The sequence below is a fragment of the Nyctibius grandis genome, chromosome 3 (genome assembly GCF_013368605.1).
Source record: "Nyctibius grandis isolate bNycGra1 chromosome 3, bNycGra1.pri, whole genome shotgun sequence".
NCBI classification, from domain to species: Eukaryota; Metazoa; Chordata; class Aves; order Nyctibiiformes; family Nyctibiidae; genus Nyctibius; species Nyctibius grandis.
In genome coordinates this window covers 102,113,530-102,130,874 of record NC_090660.1, presented here as the reverse complement: position 1 = coordinate 102,130,874, position 17,345 = coordinate 102,113,530, and the positions used below count along the sequence as shown (strand labels likewise).

At 43.1% G+C, this 17,345-nt stretch overlaps 1 protein-coding gene across 1 annotated transcript in view; it reads left to right on the top strand.

The window, feature by feature from the left end:
• ANXA13 (annexin A13) overlaps positions 1-16,782 on the top strand; it is a 33,061-nt gene extending 16,279 nt beyond the window's left edge. The window contains exons 2-11 of the mRNA XM_068397217.1: positions 4,373-4,451; positions 7,179-7,273; positions 8,961-9,131; positions 9,794-9,827; positions 9,908-9,987; positions 11,748-11,816; positions 12,022-12,123; positions 14,227-14,302; positions 15,142-15,254; positions 16,465-16,782. Coding sequence (XP_068253318.1) covers positions 4,373-4,451; positions 7,179-7,273; positions 8,961-9,131; positions 9,794-9,827; positions 9,908-9,987; positions 11,748-11,816; positions 12,022-12,123; positions 14,227-14,302; positions 15,142-15,254; positions 16,465-16,584 — 939 coding nt within the window. The 3' untranslated portion in view covers positions 16,585-16,782. The remainder of the gene's footprint in view (positions 1-4,372; positions 4,452-7,178; positions 7,274-8,960; positions 9,132-9,793; positions 9,828-9,907; positions 9,988-11,747; positions 11,817-12,021; positions 12,124-14,226; positions 14,303-15,141; positions 15,255-16,464) is intronic.
• Positions 16,783-17,345: the final 563 nt, after the last annotated feature.

Here is a 17,345-nt window from a genome sequence, read left to right as displayed (position 1 = left end):
ACCTCCAGTAGCCATTGGTGATGCCCTCAGATAATGCGAGACATCCGCACCGGGTTGACAGATGCAGGTCCCACAGGAGACCACACATTTCTGATAGGCAGCAGACAGCTTACCCTGGGGCACCTCTAGTGGCACCAGTTACCTGTGTTTAGACAACTGAATACTGCCCTAAATTTTATTCCAGACCCCACCATGTGAAGGAGTCAGTGCTGTAAAGAGCATGGCTCGATCAGTCTGCCCTTTCTATGTGCTGCCATTTTGAGATTCAATTTTTATTTCTGTTAAGCCAAAGAAAAACGAAAACAGCAACCAAAGGGAAGCTTGAAATTAGACATCCACTAAATAAAGCACACAAAATGGACACATGGCAAAAATGAAGGCTGGAGTAGACACTCAACATCCCTGGATCAGTCCAGCCCTTTTTAGAGCTCTGCCCATAGCTATTAGACCTTCATCACGACTGCTTTGGTCAGCAGTTGCATTCCTGCTGGCTCTTCCTAGCAATTTGCTTGTAAGGGTCTGCATCTGCATTTATCCATGTACATTATCAGCATTGATCTGTGTTAGAGCTGCAGCGGGTGAGCGCTGTCAGCAGCAGCCTGAGCAGCTACCCTTGCTGATGTTTTGATATTGCTCCTCCATCATCCTCTGGTCCCAAGCATGAGTGTGGCATCTGCTTAAGATGATGGAAATGGAAAAATAGCTGTCATTGGTCAGCTGTTATATCAGCTATTTTCAGGTAGGGTACATTGTCTGTCTTTTGAAGCTACAGGGCATGCTCATGGTAGTGTTTCCTCTGTTCTTGTCTACTGACTGATGAGCACTTTGTATCTACTGCAAACTTAATTGTCTTTAGCTGAAGGAAGATATGAGATTTTGTCTTCAGAAATGTCTGCAATGTATTGCAACATCCCACTAATTCTAACTACTGATGCCTTGAATCCACCAGAGCTCTTATTCTCCCCGCCCCGTGTCTGTCTTGGTTTTGCTGACCTTTTTGTTAAACTGTTTATTTGTGCACCATAAGAAGGGCTCCACATCCTGAAATATAACAAAGAACAGTCTCCAAATGCTTCTCTAAGCATTGCAGACCATCTTTAACCATAAACTCATCTTACATGTCCTTAAAATCGAATGTAATTTACAAAAGGATAAACTACTTGGTGTGCTTTACAACAGGGTAGAAGTGTTAGTCTTAGATCAGTTATAATCCATCCAGTTTAATAGAAATAAATCTGTGACAATTCTAGCCAAAGCTGCAAGGGAAAATGATTGTTGACTAAAAATATGCTTGAGTGAGGCAAAAACTTTTTAAACTAAGGAACACTGTTGGCAAAAAAAACAGGTGTAGATAGTCCATGTATACAGCTAGGCTGGAAGTGAAAAGATGGTTTCTTACCACCAGGACTCTGGTTACACTAATTAACATAGAAGTATTGGAGAGAAATGTGGAAGAAAATGAAGTAAGAGAGTAAATGGAGCTGGATGAATTTATGAGAGCAAGTTCCCTTACATCCTATGTCCAGCTGCACAATTTGTATGCAATCTGTCCGCCTGATATTTCAGACTCCACATCATGCGACCACCAAAATTGCTGTAACACTTGTAAGTCAATAACTACTCAAATCTAATCTAAGATCCTAACTCTAAAACAAGAACTATATTAAAATGACTCTGCCCATATTTTTAAAAGATTACCTACAAGTTACAACTGGTATTAAACATCAATTTCTTTTGCCATTTATCCCATGCAGGAAAATCCACCTGTCAAAATCCACAGGGTAGGAAGCAGTGCAGTTCTGAAACAGCTTTCCCTTTCCTGCGTGGGAAGGCTGCATCAGTGGGCAAGAGCAAGGCTGGGACCCAGCAGGTAGTGAATTTTAACCAGAGCTTTCCAAATGACTCAGGAGTTGGCCTTGACAGTCACCTACCCAGCGTATCAGATTTCTTATCTATAAAGCTGGTGCTAGTAGTATACACTGCACCATAAGAATGATATCTCCCAGGTGCATCATTTAATGTTTTACAGTGATTTATTTGAAGATGGAGGCTTTAGCAGAGCTGACTCAATAGATTCCTCTGGTGCTTTAAAACAAACATGTCCTGAACATCATTAAGAAACAGTCCTTCCTTCCCTTCTGCATGATTTTTCCTTTGAAAAGAAATACGTTTCTTTATGTCTTTATGAATCCTCATAAATCCACAATGTTATTTCAGTCGTGGGTGCTACCATTTTTCTACCTGTTGCAACTGTGTTACCCACAAATACAACAGCTACAACGACGAGTTGCACCTAGGAGTTAGGGACTTGCTAATACCTGAGTGTAACTGACCAGCAATCAAGGCATACCAGAGCCTGTGATAACATTACCAGAACCAGGTGCATCTGTGATAGGGTTGGGGCAGTGGGAGCTGCGGAGGTAGCAGCATCGGTATGACAAGGGCAATACCCACAGCCCAGCACTGCTGGTGGGTAAGGCAGAGCAAAGCACAAACCGGCTCCTTGTCTTTGGGCATTTGTGTAGGTGTTTCTGTTCAGGCTGAACGACTGAAAAGTGGGAGCAAATGCCAGACAAAGCCTTTTTCCTCTCACTTCTCACCAGTGCATCTTCTGTCCCAGGTCAAAAGGAAGTGGTTATGGAGCAACAGTTCTCAACTCATATTGCTGGAGTGAATTTGGGGATCTATGAATTAGAATAGCACTTGGATACTACAAAGTAGTCAAACCTATGCATTTGATGTGTTAGCACTTTTCTCTGCATTTTGTGCTCCAGAATGGTCCCTTTTTCCCTGATTTTTCAGCTACTTCAACAACTCTTCATAACTCCAGAATAACTTCAGTAATGGCTGCCTAACACAAAGAGAGAGCAAAATAACAATAGCTTAATGTCACCATCATTTACTCCATTCAGATATTGTATTTACCCTGTTCCTACAAACAGCTGCTTTCCACGTGGCGCAGCGGAAAGGGAGGGATAGTCTTTCCAGCTTACAGTGTCCATTGGGATTGCTCCAGGGTGCATGATACAGATGCAAGAAGTAATGAGGAGCACATTATCCAACACAGTGGTAACTCTGACAATACTAACAGTCATATGTTAAATTATGGGCTGAAGTGTTGAAAACACTTTGCATGTTAAACTTGGTATTACGGGGAGGGGAAAACCGTACTGGCACCACACACTTCTATCTACGGGGCATGCTCAATTGAACAGGCAGCAGAGCATCCTCCTGAATGCTACTCCACGATGCTCATTGAATCCACAATTTAGCCTCTTCTGCTCTTCAGCAGGATGGTGGCATTTTCAGAAGGGCTTAAAAGCAGACTGCTGTGCCCTGGGGTGTCATAATCCCTAATTTAGTGCAGAGCAGAGTGCCATGCCCTGGGGTATCATTAATTAACAGTGGTGGTGCCAGTGCCTGGCAGCCGTGCAAAGCAAATAGCCTGATCCACATGTTGCTATTTGAATGGAAATGCCAAAGCACTTTAAGTGCTCGCCTAGACCCCCTGAGTATGTGGTGTGCGTATAGTTCTACTTGATTTAGGAGCTTAGGACCTATTTTCTGGTATTATTTTAGAATTTAGGCATTTAAAAGATCTGATTCATGATCTTACAGGGTTGAAAATGTTACTGACCTCCTGGTCTTAGATACTTCTACCCTTGTCCAAGAAACAGCAGAACAGAGGGTGTACCAACATTTCAGCCCTTGTGATTCACAACTTGTCAGATCGGTAGCAACAGGCATGGTTTTCTGTTGACATTGTTATGTCAGGCTGTAAACTGCTGCTGTGGACTTTGAGTTATTATCCCTGATAGATTTAGCTCAAGGTAACCACATGTACTATTTTGCCAAAATAAAAAGCAGCAGCTTTATCACATTATATATCTCGAATTGTCTTGTTTGCGTTTGCATCAACGCAAGAAAGGTTTGCAGGACCAGTTTTTATTCAGCTGATTGGGATTGTAAGCTCCTAGTACTTACAAACATACTGCAGAGATGGGGCATGGTTCTGTACGCATCTCATAAGACATTTGTATTGGCCTATTGTTAAAGTGGTACAAACAAATAATATTTGATCTGGCATGAAGGTGCCTAGTATGAAGTTATTACCTTTAAATTATTTGAATAAGCCTGAACTGGTAGAACAAAGTTATATAGGATCAGCATCCTGTGTCATGTGGTGACAGCAATTTGTGGTCCATTCCAGGAACTCTAGTGATAGATGTAGTATTTCAGCAAAGCCCAGCATGAACTTCATGGTTTAGATGGAATGAACAAAGATCAAGCAAGAACCTGGCCCAAACTGCTGTCATTCAGAGATACTAATGCAAAATTGTTTCCCATGTATCTGTTTTGTCTCTGTTGCTAGTCAACCACTAAACGCCATCATCATGGTTTTGATGCAGACCGAGATGCCAAGAAAATACATAGTGCCTGCAAAGGAGCAGGTAAGAAAGCTCTTTTTTTATACAAAGAGCAGTTCAAGATTATAAAGAGCATATACATAAACTTAGGGCAAAACAACTGTTTCAACCAGTTTCAGGTAATCTTTATGCTTTCTGTCACTTACTGACTCAAAGAACATACACACTATCTCCAGTTAGCCCCCACACAGGGCTAAACAATAACCGGTTGTTCTATCACCCAAGACCCCTCCACAGCTGAGAAAGGGAATTGGGAAAAGGAGGGAGACTCATGGGTTGAAATTTAAACAGATTTAATAAAATAAGAAAAATAATGTCAATACTAATACAAAAGATACAAACTTATACTCAGCCCATAGAGTGGTGGTAAGTCCCTCTAAGGACCACAACCACTGAGGACAGATAGAGAAGAGATCAGAGCAAAGAGTCCCTCAGCCCCTGGAAGCTTTCCCATTTATGGTGAACCTGATGTTAATGTTATAGAATACACCTGTGGTCCAGCCTGGGTCGGCTGCCCTGCATTTAACTGCTAAAGGCCTTGATCACCATACCACAGCTGGCCACAAGCTGAAACAAAGTGTAACAGAAAATTGATTCTATAAATTTTGTCCCTGAAAAACCAGGACACACACCCATGAAGTTTTAAATGATTGAGATAAATGGAAAGGGAAGCGAGTTTGTTCCTCAAAGATTGATAAGATCTAGTTTGATAATTGCTTGCCTCCAGAGGATTGGCATAAACATGATATTTGGTTCCTGCGATAGGAACATCAAGCTGTCAAGGCTGATATGACAGTCATGGGGTCCAGTAGTCAGGTCAGATTAAGGTCATGGTTATATGTCCTTTCCCAGCCCTTCAAGGACCAATCAAAAACATCACCACCTCCATATGCTCATCAGAGCCCACTGCAGCTCCATCAGCTGAAAGGAATATACGATGCTCCTCGATCTGCATCAGTGGTTTTTGACCAAAAATACTTGCTCCCACCACCTTCTAAGGTAGTTTAAAGTAAGCTGGCTGACTGTGCACTGATGTGAATGAGGAATGCACAGTGTTCATGGGATCCTCAGGTCTGTAGAGGTGACAATGTCCAGCAGAGGAAGAACAGCCAGGGAGCACATGAGAGCAATAAGTTATTAATTCACTCCAGGCATTTGCACAGTAAACATGTGTTTAAGCATTTCTTCCTGGTATAGCACTGACATTCAGAATCAGTTAAGTGCTGAATTTCAGGAACTGTTCTTGTTCTATCAACTGAGCCCCCTCAAGACAGTTTCCCAGAGGACTCTGCTACTGAGAGTTTAACCCCACATTGTCACATAGGAGTGCTTTTCCTTCTAAAATTGGACCATACCTTCTGCCTTGGTTCTAAGCAGGAAGAACTGGACAAGATGCCCTAAACTTGTTCTATATGTACCTGGTGGTGATATGCAGGGATGAAGACCCATCAGCTGCTGCTGAATGCCAATATCATTGGTATTTTTATCCTTTGTACTGGTAGCTCCTCGGAAACTGTTGTTGGTCCCTGCTCCCGAGAGCCTGCAATGAGGCATGGCACAAAGCCCAGTAGGTGGACGCAATAGATGGAAGAACACAAGGAGAGCATGGGGCAGTGTCCACCAGCATGATGTGCATGCATCAGCAGACCTGGAATACAGCTTGATGCCTTTGATCTGCCATCTAAACCCTTTATATGTTATGGGCATTTTGGCAGTGCCCATCGCATGCAGGGTCATATGTCTCTCCTGAAATACATTCTCCATTTCAATCTTGTCTTGAAGAAATAATGCCTGAGGCAAGCTGCTGGCCCTGAGGTGGAAGTGCACCAGGACACGTGTGTTAATGCAATAGCTACTCTATTGTGTCTTTCCGACATCCAAGTGGCATCGCTGTAGTCCTGTCCCATTACCCACAAACATAATGAATGCCTTCCAGCAGCTTTGTTTAGCACAAACATCTGTTTATCCGTCTGAGGGCAAGAAAAGTACAAGAACAAGGTCATTGCCTTTAGCAAGCTGCTTCCATCCATTGCATAAGTTACAGCTCAAAGCTGCCCCAGGGCTTTCTTCTGGAGAGACATGTTGTGTTCAGTTCCCACTGGTTCCCTGGAGATGCAGCTGCTGTGGTGCCCATCACCGGGGCACCCTGTGCTCCCACTTCACTCTCATTTTTGCCAAGCAAAACAGCATCAGCAGACTCAGACCATGAAGGCTGGTTCCTGCTCCTCTTCCTGACTCCATTTAGCGCAAAGAACAACCTACTTTGTACAGGCTGTACGTTCAGGCTCTGGGTTAATGAACCCAATTTAAACACATCCTCGCCTACCCTGGCCTCTCACCCCACACCATTCGTTCTGTTGTGCCAGCACAAGCGTTGGCGCGCTTAATGAACTGGATCTGGTGGCTGATCCCTCGGGACTACTCAAACAAGCATTGCCACCAAAATGTGTATGTCAGCCTATGGGCACCGGCATAACCCTGATTTTAGGGGCACTGTCTGACCTTCTCAAACAGAAGCCTCAATTTCCCTGATAAAATATGAGCGGCACGAGATGGTGAACTTTTATTTTATGGTCTGATCATTGTAGCTGCTGTTAAATATATCCTCAAAAGAATCTTAGATGCTACAAACCAGTTGGCACCAGTGGGGATATATACGTATAGCAATTATTTTCTCTCTAGAGATCATGTTTTCTTTCCTCTGCGTTGGATTTCTGATTAAATAATTCCTATGCACAACTTCTTTTTCAGGAACCGATGAAAAAAAAATTATCGAAGTCTTGTCAAGTCGAACATCGGAGCAGAGGCAACAAATAAAACAGAAGTATAAGGCTCTGTATAGCAAGGTATTTAAAAATAAATGGCCTCTCTGTTTCAAACTGCATGCCTACTAGAAATACAGCCTACAGGCACCTGCTTTTGAAAGTATCAAGGGCACACTGGATTTAAGGAGGACACCAGTTACTTTCTGATTCAGCAGTTTATTTTATCTCCTAGAATACCAATTATGTTCCTAATCTTAGGTCTCAGAGTCTTCTTGAAATCAGCCTTAACGAGATCAGCACATTTTAATCAAAGTTGGGAGAGCTAGAAAAGAATTCATAGCTGAAATAAAAAATATTTCATTTCATGTTCGTCTTCAGAACATTCAGAAAAAGGAATTAATGTAAAAGGGAAATTTTAAGTCAGAATCCCTCTCAGACCAGATACAAATTCAGAGGAACTCTTTGATCTTACATCATTATATTTTTGTTGAGTTTAATAGAAGTAGTATTGACTTTTTCCAGTGATGAAGCAGAATACACGTTGCAAAACTGAGAATTCTCATTGGGCACTTGATTTCTGGAGGAGGAAATGTAGACTGCCTTGATGATTTTGCATGTAAGAAAAATAAAGCTTCCAATATATTATTTAGGTAAGCGGCTCAATCCTGCAGAGCTTATTATTAAATTGGTATTTTCTTAATATTGCTTGCTCATTAGTCATTAATCAATGTTAATAAGGCAGGCAGCACTGAAACTGAAAGCCTTCTGTATGTAAACCTTAAAGCAAGCATGATAAGGATTTTGGTTGCATAAATACTATCGATTTAGTTCTATAATGAGGTTTAATAAAAACAGGCATTAGAAATGAGCAAATGCCATGAGACATCCCGGTTATATCAGCATGTAGCAACCCTTCTCGCTCACCTGGGCAGCCTGAATCTCTCAGGAAGGAGCCTCGAGTTGTACCATTTCGCGCTCATGCCGCTCAAAGAAGGGAGGTTCACGGTGCGTGCATTGGAACAGCTCCAACACTGATGTCAGATGTTGACTTACATAGATTGAGTGTTGACTTCAAATTGTGTAAGAGGATGTTTAAGAACAATAGAGCTGGGCTTCGCGTTCATTATTCCATACTTGTCAAGTACTTCCCATACTACAGGAAATGTTAACTGCAAATAAGGCTTCAAATAAATCATTGGTAGGCATCCTTCTCAGCGTACATACACTAGGTAGTTCTTCTCTGGGCTCTTACTAAATTTTGAATTAAATAGATCATATCACAGAAGGCTGATTTTTTTTTTTTGTGAAAAAAATGCTGATTGTTTAGCACCAAAGCACTTTGTAGAAATTTGTTGCTTTTTTCAAATAAGTCAATTTTAACCAAAACTAGAAGAGAAGTTTAGTAAGTTTGGTCCCTTCTGTTGCAGCTCTTTCAAAGCAGGAAGTTTCTGTGTTGTGTTTCAGAGTAAAGTCTCCTGTTAAGCTTTTAAAAACACTTGTTTCCATTTATTTAAACCAGTAAGAGTCAAAACTGGACTGATATCAGCTGGTATTTGAAGATGGGACAATAATTTAATTCAATATGGAACAAAAATTTTTAGGGAATTTATTTTGAAAAAAAAGTCCACATATTTAAAGGCTCTTTTATGGTTTTCTTCCTTTTTGGTACAGAGGAAGTTTTGAAATAATGAAATCCCCCAAAACAAATTAAAAAAAAACTCTAATCCCACTGCAGCTTTTGCACTAACCCTTCTGATTTTCCCCGCAGGATTTGGAAGAGGTCCTGAAGGGAGACCTCAGTGGGAATTTTGAAAAGGCTGTGCTGGCTCTGCTGGACCGGCCCTGTGAGTACGAGGCCCGAGAACTTTGGAAGGCGATGAAGGGCACTGGGACAGATGAGTCGCTGCTGATCGAGATTCTCTGCACACGAAACAATAAGGTAGGGACACCACGCGTGACCTTCCTTAGGTAGCAAGGCAAGGAGCTCATCAAGAGCATCTCCTGGGACGACGAGGGGAGATCTGACCAGCTTCTGCAGCTGAAATGCCTGTTGTCAGTAACTGCAGCTGCAAGGTTGCCATACTGGAGCCAAAACTCTTGCAGGAGTAAAGAGTTTAATTCAATATAATATTGAAATATAACTAAAATTCCTTCCTTGGTCCTGCTCATATTTCCCATGGATGGCACAGAAGCAACACTAATGACAGAGGAATCCACAGGTGCCTGTTAAAGGCAGCTTTGGCACTGCTCTGACCATTCAAAGGTAGTTCCCACCAGGTACCAGAACGTGATCCTCTTAGCTTATGCCTAAATGCAAGTGAAACCAGAGGGACGCCTGCATGGTCAGGCATCCGTCGAAATGCTGTCCTGAACTGGGCTGGGTTTGAACTGTGTCTCTGTGCTGTGGTGAGTTCCAGCATGAGCAGGAATTCGGCTTCTCCTGCCTCCATGCCTGCCACACCTTGAGCAACATGGGCATGGTACTGACTTGCTGGGATTTTGTTTGCTTATTAACTAATTAATTAATTTAAAAAATTAATTATTTATAAATTATTTTCCCTTATTTATTAATTTGCTTTTTTATTTGGTTTATTTGCCTAGGAAATTATAAACATAAAGGAGGCATACAAACAGCGTAAGTAGTATTGTCTTCCAACCACCTTCATTTAAAGCCTTTATCATGGAGTGAACCCTCACGGATTTTTTTCTCCACAGTCTTTGATAGGGATCTAGAGTCCGATGTGAAAAGTGACACAAGTGGCTCCCTACGGAAGATATTAGTCACTGTGCTAGAGGTAAGGCTGGGGGCTTTCCTCTTATGCATCAACCTGACAGAGGTAGTTCATTTTCTCTAACCTGTGTACCCTGGGTAATCATAATAAGTATTAGCTGGTATTTATAATAATGTGATTATGACATGTAATATAATAATGAGTTAATTATAATAAGCAAAAGGCATTCTTCAGGATAAGAGCCTTCTATATTTATAGCTTTTTAATATAACTTAACGGATTATATAAAATCAGATGTCATTTTATAAATTTCAATACTTTGAAGACAACAGCATTGGTTTATTGTTATTTGTACTATGTTAATGGCGAGAATACCCACTCAAGGTCATGACTATATTATGCTGAATTTTTCCCCAAACCAGCAAAATCTGATTTCCATCTCAGCTGAGGAATTTACAGTTCTGGTAGTTACAGAACAAATAAGAAAGAGATTGCTGTTATGTCAGTTTTACATTCACCAAAAAAAGCATATTTTCCATTAGAACACACTTTATTTTAAACTAGCTACATGAAATAAAGAAAAAAATAGTATCTCCATAAAGACACAGTATAACAAAGAAGAGTAGGATCACACCTAGAAATGCAACATGGTGGCCAGTCTGATCAGACAGCCCTGAGAAATGAAAAGATTCAATAAATAGAAGAAACTTTAAAGACTTAACAGTCATTAACTCATTGCTGAGTACAGCACAGTTAGATTCCCATTCTGGAAAGTGTTGATACAGCTCTCTCCAAGCTCTTGGGGTATATTTTCAGGCATGACAAATACATAATTATTCATAGATCTTTTTCGTAGATTAGTCCTTCATAATTTCTACCAGGAATTACAGTGTTAGTGAATGCTCAGAGTATATGGGTTAGCCAGGAAAATCCTTTGCAGTTATCAGGGCATATCCAGCACCACGAAAACCAGCAGCACTTCACTGCAGGTACTGGGAACCTTTTCACAGTAGCTGGATTATGGAGGCACCAGCAGCTTTCCAAAGAAACTTTCTGCTTTGACCCCAGGGTGCTGTATGTACCCAGCAGCTCAGCCCTCCGAGCGTGAAAGCCAAAGGCTGTGTTGAGCCCATCCTGCCCCAGCTTTGTCTGCACATCTCAGCCCCATTACCACCCCAACATCTGGCCACTTCCACCACTTCCCACCAGTGGAAAAGTAGCCACAAAAAATGGCAGAAAGCAGAACGAAAGAACAAGCCAGGTGGGAAGGAACCTCTGGAGCTCCTCTAGTCCGGCCCTCCCCAAAGCAAGGCTAACTCCAAACTCAGATCAGGTTTTCCTCTGGTTTTATTTTCTGCTCTGGACATATGCTGGCTGGGGGAGGGAGCAGGAACACCCGTGGGATGGCAAGGAGACTGGTGACAAGGGGGACCAGCAGGCCACCCTGCCACAGGGGAGCATCCACAGATTACAGTCTAATGCGGTGCAGCTGCTCAACCCAATAGTCCTTTCCTGCTCTAGACGCATCAGTGTCGCAGTCTCATTAGGGTCCCAGCACACAGCAGATAAAACTGGGAGATAAGCCCTAGCATACAGGCTTCACCTCTAAAGTCAGTAAAACCAGGGCTGTGTTAACATGACCAGACTGTTCAAAACTATACACTCAAGTCCCACCGTGCCCCATTACTAGGCAGTGTCAGCAGATGGCAGCAAAACTATAACCAAAATATTTGTGAGGGCCACCAGCTGACAACCTTCCCTTCCCCTACAAAATGTCACCGGTACTTGGTCTGTTTTTTTTACGGTCATGTCCTTTCCTGTAGGCAACCCGAGATGAGACCCAACAGGTCAATGCAGAGCTCGCTGAGCAAGATGCCACAGATCTGTATAAAGTAAGTGCCAGTGTGGAAAAATCCCCACTTGCCCCTTGCTGCACAGCAAGGGCTTCCTCGGGGGTGACTAAATGCACCAAGCATGGGGACCATGGTAGTGTAAGGGGACAGAGGCTGGAGCTTGGTGGATCAAGGTCTCTGGCTGACTTTTTGTCTCTACTGCGAATAAACAAGAGCTTCAAAAAAATAACATGCAATCTTTAAGGCAGGAGAAGGCCGCTGGGGAACAGAGGAGCTGGCTTTCAATGTGGTCTTAGCAAAGAGAAGCTATAGTCAGCTGAGAGCTACTTTTCAAGCCTTCGAAAAGGTGAGTTATTCTCTTCTGCGATGTGGGTTGCATAGGGCCTGACGTGTAGTTTGCAGACCCTACAATGACATGTAGAGCAGGCGATCCTTTCTTTGCCATTTTAAAACTTCTTGAATGCTTTAAGAATCTTGGAAAACATTTTTATACAACTGGATCCTGATCTGATGGAAATAGAGGATAAAACCTGTATCTTCTTCCAGTGAAGAACCTATTCCCCTTCATAACCCACACAACATCCAGCCAAATAAATGTTGCAATGTCATTTCCTTCCCACAGCTGCACGATGGTGGGTGTCCCCACTCCTGCAGGAGGACCAGCAAAGGGTCAGGTTCACAAACTCCTGCCATGAAGCAGGGTTTTGCTTTTTCTGATCTTTTCCTCTCCTTCTCCAAAGCAGAGCCTGACAAGGTCTCTCGTCCTGATCCCCCTGCTTCACATGCTCATCTGGGCTGGGCAGAGGCACATCTCCAGCCTCTTCCGCTCTGCCCACACCAAGCAGACAGCCTGTGCAGGTACTTTGCTGCACTTCCTCTGCCTCCAACCACAAGAATCCCATCTGTCTGGTACTTCTCCCTGTGTCACCCATCAGGGACATTTTACTCATGCCTGGGCCTGGAACCAACCACCACTGAGACCTCTCACCTGGAAATGACCTGTGAAAGTCAAAGCAATGGGAATACAAGGTCCTTCTCCTGGCAGTGAGGTGGAAGCAGGCATGGTGGCATTGGGTCGACGGTTAGACTTGATGATCTTTTAGGTCTTTTCCAACCCTAACAATTCTATGATTCTATGAAGCTCAGCAGAGACATTTATTCTCAGGAGAGGGTCCCCTCTCCAACACCTGGAGTTCTCAGGAAGTCCTGAACTTCCCTAGGATGACTCTGAGTTCATCAGAAAACTGTAACCCTAGGCACTGAAGATGAAAAAAACTCCAGTCAAGGTCATATTTCAGTGTCAGCATAATAAGGAACCCATAGTTGGAAAAATGTTTGCAGCTTAATCCAAGTTTTGACTTGTTGCTGGCAGGAGAACAAATACAATCACTAACTGAGACTCTCTCTCGGAGTGGCCCAAACCCTGGGGATTCAGTTAAATGCCCCAATAGCCAAGCTACCTTGGCTTTTTGATGCCTAAAGCCAATCAGATCAGGTTGCCCAAACCAATCTACCACATCCTGCATGGCTGCATTTTAAGCAGAGGTGTGCCAAGATCAGAGACATGCAAACATCAGTCCTTCTCTGCATTTGGAAAGATAAATAAGGCCAGATTTAAACCAGGCTGAGGGTTTGCAGAACTCATGCCCAAATACTCAGAAGGTACCCCTTCCCGCCTTGTACCTGTAACACTTTTGGTGTCATACACTGACCTTTTGGGGTCTCCATTAAGAGTAGCTGTTGTGGTTTTCTAACAGTGGCTACCATATTATTATAATAATTTGGCAGCCAGCTCTGACCTAAAAGTCCACTAGAGTCTTGAACCATGCAGGGCCATCCTGATACGCAAAACAGAGCAAAGTAAAAGGCTTTGAGGTTCATGAAGTTCACAGAAGATCAGGATAAACTCTGTTTTGAAGTGGAAGTCTGTTTTTCCCCTTTCTTAACAGAATAATACAAAAACTTGGGAACAGCTGCAGTGCTTGTAAACTTTCCCTGTTAAGCCAAAGACAATAAGTAACAAAACTTCATAGAGCTGGTAAAGCTCCAAAAATCATCTTATTTTTGTGGGAGCCATCCAGAGCCTTTGATAGAGGGGTTAGATGAAGCTCAAACAGTTTCTCCTGACTAGGGGTCACTCAAGAAGAAGCTGCAGCTTCTTTGTCCTGGAAGCCATCAGATACATGTGACTGCTTGATTTAGGTTGTCCATCTCTTAACTTTTGTGCCTTACCTGGCTGCATAGACCTTCTTCTCTTGGTGCCAGTGGATCTGTGAGCACTTACACCAGAGGAGGACTTCATTTACCCTTGAATTACTCCCTTGGAAAAGCTCTGAAGGATCTGAATTGGCCTTTTTCCATTGGATCCTAAATCTGATGCTGGTTTTATGGCAGTGGGATGACATGTACAGACAGCGGCCCTGATGGCTCCTTTTTGTTGTCCTTGTAGGTGTATGGGAAGGACATAGAAGAATCCATTAAAAGTGAAACATCTGGAGATCTGGAGAAGGCTTATCTCACTCTTGGTAAAAAAAAAAAAGTGTCAAGACCTTTCTTTTCTAGTTCTTGCCGTCATCTGACATCATTGGTTGTTGGGGATGTGTGTACAGCCTGGTGACAGCCATAGAAATAGCCCTAAACTGAGCTGACATATATGCCAGGAAAAGAAATGCCAGTTTTCAGTAGTGATTTCGACCTCTTGGGTTTAGAAAGAAAACTTGTTAGACACAGCTCCTCTCCACGCAGCTAAATTATTTGCCTTCTAACACAGTGGCCACCTCCAAGCTGCCCCTGAGGCCGTGGCTGTTGATAACGTCCAGCGGCTCCCTGAGCATCATCGGAAGTGTGCTAGCCGGCCACTACAAAAATGTACAGGGTGCTTGACAGCAATTTAGCATGGGGGGTGACTGTGACCAGTATTTAAGCCTGTGCCCAGGCTCTTGTTAGCTTACTGGTGTTGCATTATCTATCTGGATATGGGCTCTCCCAAATCTTGCCCCTGTGCGCTGCGGAGTGAGCAGCTACCCCAAGAATAGATGGGCAAGAGGAACTCCAGAGAAGCAAATGCTTGTTCACATTCATTTAATTTTCACTGTGGAATGGCAGAGTACTCAGTGCTGATCATTTCACTGTGTAACATGCTTTCCCCATGGAGAAATGTACATCCCCATTTAGACTCCGAGACTTCTTGTGTACTGATAGGGTACCAGGCAGAGGATGAAAGCCCTACCAGCTCATATGTCTGCCTGAGCATAAACCCTAAAGAGTTTCCTTTATTTCTTCCTTATTTATTTCCTTCTCATTGAAAATGTATCATGAAGTGTAAATATACAAGTATAACGAACTCTCTTACTGTTTTCTCTAGTCAGCTGTGCCAAAGACTGCCCAGGTTACTTCGCTACACTTCTGCACAAGTCAATGAAAGGATGTGGGACTGATGAAGAGACCTTGATTCGCATCCTTGTGACCAGGGCCGAGGTAGGATATCCTGCGACCTGTAATAACTCACATCAGCTCTGGGAGAAATACAAATGTAGAGTGTATGTAGTGAGACGTGGTAGGTCATGTGCTCAGTCAACCCATTTCAGCCCAATGACATCAGTGGTCACACTCTGCTTTTGTATCTGGGCAACTCTAATTTTGATATTGCATCTATTTCTGTTTTCATAAAAAGTAAATCAGAAAGCATGCAGGCAATTTCAAGTGGAGTCAACTGTACCTGGTTAAAGCTAGCCCATAGGGAGGTCTGGCCCAAATAGGATGTTAAAAGTAAATTCCTAGTCAAGTAATGATAAAGCAGCAGTTCCCAAATTGAGAATTGCTTATAAACATATGTTGCCAATTCTCTCTGATTCCAGCTGGGAAAAACAGATGGGGAGGAGGGAAGAAAAATAAAGCGCCAGAGGAGATGATAATTGTCATTTTAAAAAGCACAAAACTGCAGAAGACATTTGAAATCCTAAACACAGTCTTTAAGTCTTCCTTGCTTGTAAGTTGTGTAGGTTGTAACTGCAGGGCTGTTTCAGTCTTGACACAGAGGAGGAGATGTTCACCAGGACAAGGAGAGCATATTTCTCAATGATGGGCAGTGTGAGAAATCAGTCTCCAGGGTAGTCTCTCTGTTAAGACACGGTCCAATCATGTTAATATTTAAAATCGCAGTGATAAAGATCAGAACCGTGCCATGGCTGCCTGTTCACAGGCAAGTTCGAGACAAGGCATTTAATTCTCCCTTCCGTAGTAACCATAAAATTACTTTTGTGGGTGGAACAAAACTCTCTTTTAGCCATACTCCTGGAAGTGCCTCTTTCCCTGCTTGCCACCACAGACCGGCCTCAGGATCTCGCAGCGACCTGCACAAGTTTGTCCAGTACCAAGGCTGTGCCCACATGGCACCACTGAGCACTGGGCAGAGACACCCCTGGCCATGCTGGCATGGTTCTCCACACAGGCCCATACCCCTCTGTGCAGCTAGCGTCCCCTCACCACACTATCTGACATGAGCTTACCTCAAATCCGAACATTAAGCGGAAGGTCCTCCGAGGATTTTAGACTTCCTGTTTTCTCCTCTCCTCCTCCCACTGGGTGTGGTGGATCTTGGATAAGACCCCAGGGGTCCTGGTAGGAGCAGGGCATATTACTCAAAGCATGTCCCAATCTTCTAAAGAGGCTCTTGGTGTCTCCTCAGAGTGACCTGCCAGCAATAAAGGAGAAGTTCCAGCAAATGTACAAGAAGTCGTTAGCTGAAGCTGTCCGATCTGATACCTCTGGGGACTTCAGAAAGTTGCTGCTGGCTGTTTTGCACTAAAAAGCCATCAAGAATGAAGAGGCATGCTGAGCAGCCACCTCTTGATTAGTTTCCAAAATAGCATCCAAAAAATGTGGCATTAGCACAAAGAAAAAAATCCAATTTATTTTCTTTCCAGCTGGGAAATGTGTTGCCAAGTAATGCTGGACATGAGGTTTATGTTATGGCTATTTCACCAAAGGTCCTTAAGCAATAAAGACATGTTAAAAAAACTAAATCTAAATTGACCTCTTTGTGTTTGCATATGTGGAGGAATCTTCTGTCATTCTTTCTTCTGGGTAGATTTTCTGTCTTTCTCTCTTTCTGAAGATTATCCCTGTTTTTTCCCCAATTTGAAGGGTGCCATATCATGCCATTACAGTCCTGCCAAGAGAAAATGGATAGCAATTTCTTCTCAGCCTGTTATCACAGCTCTTTAAACAACCTGAGGGCTGTGAATTAATGATTGAAATCAGGCCCTGATTAAAATCCTGCTATCAACGGGGAAGGTCGGCGTGATTTCCCTGTCTGTGAGTTGCCCTCTTAGCATAGTCACCTTCTAAGTTATACCATGAGGGAGACAAGGACTTGCAGTCCCCATTGGCACCACCTCCTGGGATATGGTGCAGGAGCACAGCTGGCCAACAGGCAGGGCTTCATGAGCTGGATCTGTCAGGCAGGGAAATGCTATTCCCACAGAGGCAGATGTGGGCCTCAGGACATCGTTGGAGCTTTCCAAGATGTGACTGGATAAAACCCTGAGCAACCTGGTCTGATCTCAT